General features: G+C 45.0%; 1 protein-coding gene across 1 annotated transcript; it reads right to left on the bottom strand.

Moving 5' to 3' along the window:
• Positions 1-513: 513 nt before the first annotated feature.
• On the bottom strand, positions 514-4624 carry LOC116980148 (alpha-1,4-N-acetylglucosaminyltransferase-like). Its single transcript, XM_033032260.1, is given in 3 exon segments — positions 514-991; positions 994-1192; positions 4337-4624. Coding segments are annotated over 3 exon segments (888 nt in total). The 3' UTR covers positions 514-590.
• Positions 4625-8386: the final 3762 nt, after the last annotated feature.

Genomic DNA, 8386 nt, shown 5'->3' with positions numbered 1-8386 from the left:
GGCCGATGTATAGTCGTCGGGATGCTCGAATTTCCGATGTTTTCGACGGACGAACACTCTTGGAGGTCCCGATTCGGCCGCTTCCTACCAGAGACCGGGGCTTCACGATGTTATAGACGGCAGGCCGACGGTCATAGCTCTTAAAGCCCACACCACGCCCGCGTCTAGAAGCTCCGTAGACCACGGCTTCAGGATGTTATAGGCCACAGGCCGGCAGTCGGAGCACTTCTTCTGGCTCACCCGCTCCGCGATGGAAAGTCCACGCCGCGCCCACAGCTAGAGGTTCCGCAGACCGCGGCTTCAGGATGTCGTACTCCGCGGGCAAGCGATCGGAGCACTTCTTCTAGCGACCCCCGGCAGGGGATGGCCTGGCTCCACGACTCCGGGAAAGGCAGCACCAATCCAAGTTGTTAGGCCACGAGGGAGGGCGAAATGCAACAAGGAGAAAAGTCGCTTTCCACCGAGGTAAGTGACCAAAACACAGTTTCCCCAATTCCCGCCTTCACCCCCCCCCCCCCACACTAAAACACACTTATAAACACTAAAACACACTTTTAGACATACTAAAAACAAGAACATCAGGACATAAATCACCGTGAACTATGATTCAACTGAATTACATTTCTGTATGTAGTTGGACAATACAACTGAAAAAAATGTTCAATTAATGATCCACTTCCAACAATTATTTCCTTTTTAATGTTGGAATTCATAAAATTCCAGACATGTGCTCCATACGTTGCTGAGAAGGTCCGCTCTATATCCTTCTTTTTCCAAGGAGTATAGTACTTCTTCCAAGCTGGATATGGGATTGGGTAGAACCGATCTCGGATCCATAAAGAGATGCCGTTGCATTCTTTGCCAATGAAGGGAGCTAGATTATTCGTCTGACACCATCTCTTCAGCACACGGGTAAGCAGTTTAGGGCCTTGTTGACCCCAAATATGTCCAATGTAATTGGCCACAAAATCTTCCATGCAATTCCATAAACAGGATGATGCCTATGTGAGAAACCTATTGCCCCATTACTGACAGCTCTAGCATGCTCAGGGCATGTAAAGTTAGCAAACGGCATTGGCCTCATTGATATAATATCAGTATCCAAGTAGATGCCCCCATATTTCCACAGCAGTGCTAATCTGCAGCCATCAGCAAACACATGGGTCCAAAACTTCTCCTTTTCTGGATTTACCTGTGGGATAATGGACAAAAAAAAGTTCAATTCATTATCTTAATTTCCTTTCTTTCTGAACATGCAGTCTTTCTTTCTGCAGTATTTTTGTCTCTTCATGACACAATCCTTTATCAGTCAAAGAGTTGAATATAGAAGTTGGGATATGTACAAATGTACAAGATATTGGTGGCACCCCTCTTAGTGTATAATGTTCTGTTCTGGTCACCCAGCGATAGGGAATGATGTTGTTGAACTAGTTGGGCAGGTTTGGACTTTATTCCTTGGACAACAGGAGACTGGGGGATAATCTCATAGAGGTATGTAAAATCTTGAGTGGAATAGATAGGGTGAATGAACATAGAAAATTTATGAAAAGAGGCATAAGTTATGGCAGAAGATTTAATAGGAACTCGGGACTCAATTCTTTCAAACAGTGGGCGGTGGCTAAATGGAATGAGCTGCCAAAGGAACTAGTTGAGGCAGCTACGATAACAGCATTTCAAAGTCAGACACAAAATGCTGTAGTAACTCAGCGGGACAGGCAGTATCTCTGGAGAGAAGGAATGAGTGACGTTTCGAGTCGAGACCTTTCTTCAAACTCAAAGACATTGTTCAGGCACATGAACAGGAAAGGTTTAGAGAGATACGGGGTGTGATAATGGAAGAAATTATGTGGGAGTGAATGGGAGCATTTATATAAAATGTTTCCATGTCGTAACTGCGTCCGCACTGCGGCCAAACATCGTGGAGTTGGTGGCCTCTTGTTTGGGAGTTCTGGAGCTACAAAACAGCGAAGCTTGCGGACTCTAAAATCTTGGAGTGGACGATCCCTTTGCCAGGGGTCGGCATTTGGTGTTCCAACCTGCGGGATGCTGCGGACTTTAACATCGTGAAACCCGCGGTCCCTGGTTAGGGACCAATTTCGGAAATTCCAAGCCGCAGGAGTTTCGACCGTCCCGATGCGGGAGCTCAATCGCTCTCGACAGCCTATCCAACCTCTCCATATAACTCAAAACCTCTAGATCTGATAACTTCCTTAAAAATCTTCTTTGCAGTTTGTTATTTTGACTGAAATAATCCAATCCAGGCAACATAGTGGTCATTAATATCTATTTTAAACACTGAATATTGCAGCAGCAAATATTAAAAAATCTACTGTATCAATTCATGTTTTATAGATGCCCAACCAGTAAACATTCACTGACTTATTTGGCAGAAAATCCCAAAGATTCACCACACCACCCTCTGACTGAGAGAAGTCCTCCTCAATTTTATCCTGAATGTCCAGCCCTATTTGGAGCTAGTCATCCCCTTAATATAGACACATATAGACTCAAAAGCGATAAAACAAAATTCCTCCTCATAGGCTCCAAATCCACACTCAGCAAAATCAATAATCCCACTCTCACCATCGACGGCACCATTGTCTCCCCATCTCCCCAGGCCCGCAACCTTGGCGTGATCTTTGATTCCACCCTCTCCCTTGAGCCTCACATCGGCCATGTCATTAAAACCTCCTTCTTTCACCTCCGCAACATCGCCAAAATCAGACTCTCTCTCACACCCCCCGCTGCTGAAAGACTCATCCATGCCTTCATCTCCTCCTGACTGGACTACTGCAACTCACTTCTCCTTGGCATCAGATCCAGCTACATCAACCGACTCCAACTGGTCCAGAACGCAGCCGCCCGACTCATCACCCACACCAAATCCTGGCACCACATCACTCCAGTCCTCAAACAACTTCACTGGCTTCCCATCTCCCACCGGATCACATACAAAATCCTGGTCCTCACCTACAAAGCCCTCCACCATCTGTTTTTGTTTTTGTTTATTGCCTTGCCTTGTAAAGCGACTTAGAGTCCCTGAAAAGCGCTATATAAATTCAATTTATTGTTATTATTATTACATAATCAAGGGAAGCATCATCTCAGTATTTACCCTGTTAAGTAGCTTATGAATATTGGACATTTTAGGGAGATAGCTTTCTAATCTCATGTGAATACTAGCCCAAGATGTTCAATCTCTGTTATACAACAAACTTGCCATGCAAGGAATCAACCTGGTGCAACTTTACTGCACTCCATTTAGTGTGTGCATTCTTCCTTATTTGGAAGACTAGATTTAGACGCAAATTTCAGATAGACGGAGTCAACTTACTCCCAGAAAGAAAATAGTCAAAGCACACTCTTCCTGTTATGTACATGTCCAAATGTCTTTAAGTGCTGTCAGAAGCTGCCTCAAGCACTTCAGTCTCCTTAGCTTCAAGAACAAATTCCTACCCTGTCCAACCTCTTCCAATAATTTAGTCCTTGTTTCCTGGTTAATATCATGGTAAAGCTTTTCTTCACTCAATCAGTCATGGTGGCACAGCGGTAGAGTTGCTGCCTTATAGCAAAATGCAGCGCCAGAGACCCGGATTCGAGCCCGACTACGGGTGCTGTCTGTATGGAGTTTGTACGTTCTCCCCATGATCATTGTGGGTTTTCTCTGAGATCTTCAGTTTCCTCCCACACTCCAAAGACGTACAGGTTTGTAGGTTAATTGGCTTGATAAAAATGTTAAATTGTCCAAGTTGGCGATATGCAGAATACTGCCCAGCTGACTACGAAATTCAGAAGGTTCAGAAGGTTCAATCTTTCCAATCAAAACAAACACAAAACTCCAGGTGGGGCCTCACCAACTTCTTGTGCAACTGCAACATCATCAAAATCTTATACCTAATGTTTTCACTGATGTAGGTCAGCATGTCTCATCGTTTTCACCTCTCCACAGCCAAAAATTGATCATTGGGGACTCCACTTTTGCTTCGTCATTGGTGCTGCCTCAGAATTGTTTTGAACCTTTTCATACTCCGAGTTACTCTCTCCCCGACTCTCAGTCTGAAGAGTGTCTCGACCCGAAATGTCACTTATTCCATTTCTCCAGAGATGCTGCCTGACCCGCTGAGTTACTCCAGCATTTTGTGTCTATCTTTATGTCTAAAGCTTTCTTCACCACCCTGTCCACCTATATGATGTTACTTTTAGTGAATTATGTACTTGTACTCCTAGCTCCCTCTATTCTACAGCCTTCCCCAGGGCCATAAAATCCACTGAGAAGGTCCTACTCTGGTTTGACGACCCATAATTTAACACATCGCACTTTCTTCTTATTGCTTACCTTTTGATACCAGAATTTCAATGAAGTACCATCAAACAGCTCGTTAGCGTTTAAAGGTAGAAGAACAACATTCTTCATTGAGGAGAGCAACGGGATGAGTCTGTACTTAGGCTCTGGATATTGGCTCAAGTTGCCACTGAACCCCTTCATGAAGAAATAGATTGGTTTATCTGGGTTTTGACGAGCAGCAGACTCCACTGAGCACATCACCAATGGCTTCAGCTCCACATTGTGATTTGTTTCCACAAACATAATCCCAGGGTCCAGGTGTGGACGAGGATCATCCATGGGAGCATCATCTTCCACATGTGACATTCTTACCATGTTCTTTTGAAAATGTTGTTGTGTTTTCATATGCCAACTTACATACAGCAGAACACTAGCTCCAATTATGACGACAAGGCTAAATATCCGACGAATGGTAATCATGGTGTGGCAATGAGGTGTTTCTCCAATGGATCCTGTGAATTAATAAATCAAAAAGTATTATTCCCTGAGCGTGGAAGAGCCTGAATTTTTTTTGATAGCTTTAGAGAGGAGAATGCTGAGAAATCTGAAACTTCAAAAGACAACAATTGCCAAGCAATTAGAAGTCTGATTTATTTGTACTACCAGGACTGAGTGTGCCAGTGGAATCAATATTAAAATAGGTCCTGATGACTATATCGGGAGAGATTCATTACGGACAACAACAGCAGAGAGAAATGTTGTGAACCCTGTTGGGGATTAACAGCACCTGATAGACCATCCAGAATTAATCCTTCTGTTTTACCCTCTCTTTGTTTGACTCAGCTCACCCCAGCATCGGAGATGTTGTGGTTGAAAGTCCTGCTTGTGAATCTTGGGGAGGCGGTAGACATCAACTGTGCACAATTGAGGGTGGAGGCGTGGAGGTAGGATTGCCTGAGGATAAAAGATCAGTGATAAAGGCATTCGATTTTTGGATGGAGGGAGGGATGAGGTTTTTTTTTTGCAGCTGGCATTGAAACAATATAGTTCCTTGTCTGAAGAAGGGTCTCAACCTGAATAGTCACCCATTCCTCTCTCCAGAGATGTTGCCTGTCCCACTGAGTTACTCCAGCATTTTGTGTCTATCTTAAATGAAAAACAATGCTGGAAGTAATTTTAATAGGACAGGCAGCAACATTTTCAGTCAATAACATTTCATCAGATTTCTCAACTTCCTTGTCAGACAGGTTTGTGAGCTTTAATTCTGCCAGAGCATTAGCCTTGATGCTGAAGGGTGGAGGCCTGTGACGAGTGTGTGCCTCATGGATCAGTACTGGGCACATTGCTGTGAAGCTATGAGGCGGTTGCGTTTTGGGAAGTCAAACCTGGCCAGGAACTTCACAGTGAATGATAATAGTAATAATAATAATAACTTTATTTATAGAGCACTTTAAAAACAACCACTGTTGCCACAAAGTGCTGTACATGACTAGTCATGGACAAGAAATTATTACACGACAATAAAAACATTAAAAGAAAGAATAAAAACAATAAAATTAAAAACATTAAAAGCTATTTAAATGATAAGGTATTTTACTTCGGAGTCACGTGAGTGACTACGTGAAGACCCCGTCCAGTACGCATGCGTGCCATATCATCTATAGCATTGCGTGACGACTGGCAGGATGGACGTGATTCTCCTGCCAGCAACAGACCTGAGGTAAGGTTTTTTTTTAACTTTCAGGTTTAAATCTTCTTGCAGGAACCTCTACTCAGAGGTCCTGCTAAAAGTCCGGGGCGAAGTCGGGACGGAGGGGAGACCCCAGTGATGAACTTCAGGGAACCCGGTCACGGGGAATCCCACCCACGGACCTAGGCGCTCGGGAGACCGCGGAATGCGGGTAGCGAACGACGGCAAATTCACCTTTGAGCCGCTGGCAGTAGAACCAGCGGCTTCATATTGGTGGAGAACCCGCTCGGGAGACCGCGGGAAGCGGGGAGCGGACGGTGGTGGATTCGGCTTCGAGCCGCTGGCTGTGGAGCCATATTGGTGACCGAAAATTTTAACTGGGGGACAAGCGTCACTTCCGGTACATGCTAGTGAATGGGAAAACACGCACTTTCACACCCGTTAAAAACATCGAAAACGGCCCGTTTTTGAGCTGCAATTAATTGAGCCAGTCGGGGTGACCGTGAGGCACAGCTACCTAAATTTACAGTCCAAAAAAAAGATAGAAACTAAGGTAAATACAAGAGGGAGCTGAAGGTGTAAATACAGCGGAAGTGCTAGCGGACATTTTTCGTGGAGATTTAAAGATCCAAAATATCGGGAATTATCGCGTTTGCTCGCTGCGTTTCATCAAAAGTGGCATTATTGACTTTGTTATCTTTATTCATTTGTTATATGAAAAGTATTAAAAGTTAGAAATCCTTCAGTAAAATTGCAAAATCGCCCATGGTTCTCGGGTGGGTTTTAACATGCAAAATGAACACGCTTCTGAAGCTCCATTTACCATTTAAATAATCATAAGCTTGCATCTCAGTAAAATTGATTTCCAAACGCATTGAGAGTTTACGATTATTTAAATGGTAAATGGAGCTTCAGAAGCGTGTTCATTTTGCATGTTAAAACCCACCCGAGAACCATGGGCGATTTTGCAATTTTACTGACGGGTTTCTAACTTTTAATACTTTTCATCTAACAAATGAATAAAGATAACAAAGTCAATAATGCCACTTTTGATGAAATGCAGCGAGCAAACACGACAATTCCCGATATTTTGGATCTTTAAATCTCCACGAAAAATGTCCGCAAACAACTTCCGCCGTTTTTACACCTTCAACTCCCTCTTGTATTTACCTTAGTTTCTATCTTTTGTTTGGACTGTAAATTTAGGTAGCTGTGCCTCACGGTCACCCCGACTGGTACAGTTAATTGCAGCTCAAAAACTGGCCGTTTTCGATGTTTTTAACGGGTGTGAAAGTGCGTGTTTTCCCATTCACTAACATGTACCGGAAGTGACGCTTGTCCCCCAGTTAAAATTTTCGGTCACGTGAGTGGGGAATTACGCTCCAGTGACCTTTCGTGAAATCACCCTATGGAAGTGTTTCTACAAGGACCACAGAGGAACCCCAGCTGTAACAAAGCACGACCACGAGACCAGGCTCGGGAGGAGCGTTGCCCCGCAGCAAAAGGTTTAAAAAGGACATGCAGGTAAATTCCTTACTCGAAGGTCGTTTTGTGCTATTTTGTAAGAATATGTTACAGGACTGGACCGCATCCAGACTGACTGCGGAGGACCACGGAATTGCGGGCAGTCAGCAGCTGTAGACTGCACCTGGATCGCTATTGATCAGCAGTCTCCGACCTGGCACCTGCACAGTCGGAATCGACACCTCAGACTGGTGGGAAAGCCATGCAGAAGTCGGACAGGCCGAAGACTCTGACGAGTCGGGCTGTGATCGCATATCCCGCATGGAGCGGTTGATAGAGCAGAAGCTTCAATGTGACATGCTCCGGCATTGGCGTCAAGTCACCAGGGGGTCCTGGGACGCCCATGGCAGCACCTTATTGAGGGCTGCATAATGCATCTCCCTCGACAGAGGGGAGCATTAGGAGTCACTTCTGGGCTGACTCTGAAGACAGGGGTTTGGCTGAAGAAACCACAAGTGTGCAGGGGATGCAGGAACAACACTACCAGCAGCAGCAGCTCGACGAGTGGACGTCGGGTTCAGGAAGGCCGCATCATCACGCAAGACCTCACATCTTCGACCGCAGCACCCCTACGCACCCACCAGCAAACCACGATGAACTGAAGCTGGTGAAAGCTTGAAGGCCGTACAACCAGGACAAAGGTCTTTTTTAGGCCACAGCCCAGAACGGCCTTCCTGGAAGATGCGCCAACCTCGTACTCGAGCTCCTCTACCTCCCAGGAGTAGATGTAAAATCATGCACACATGTTTGAGGCAGCTCCTGGGTCGGGTTGCATAAGTCCTCCCATTCGGATAAAGGTTTGGAACCACATCGATGATGTCTCCTGTCACGGATACAAGTTGGTAATATTAAACTGGTTTGAATATTTACACTGGTTTGGGATAACA

Source organism: Amblyraja radiata, chromosome 13, assembly GCF_010909765.2.
Source record: "Amblyraja radiata isolate CabotCenter1 chromosome 13, sAmbRad1.1.pri, whole genome shotgun sequence".
In the NCBI taxonomy this organism is placed as follows: domain Eukaryota; kingdom Metazoa; phylum Chordata; class Chondrichthyes; order Rajiformes; family Rajidae; genus Amblyraja; species Amblyraja radiata.
The sequence above is the reverse complement of the archived record's forward strand: the minus strand, read 5'-3'. Positions and strand labels throughout refer to the sequence as shown.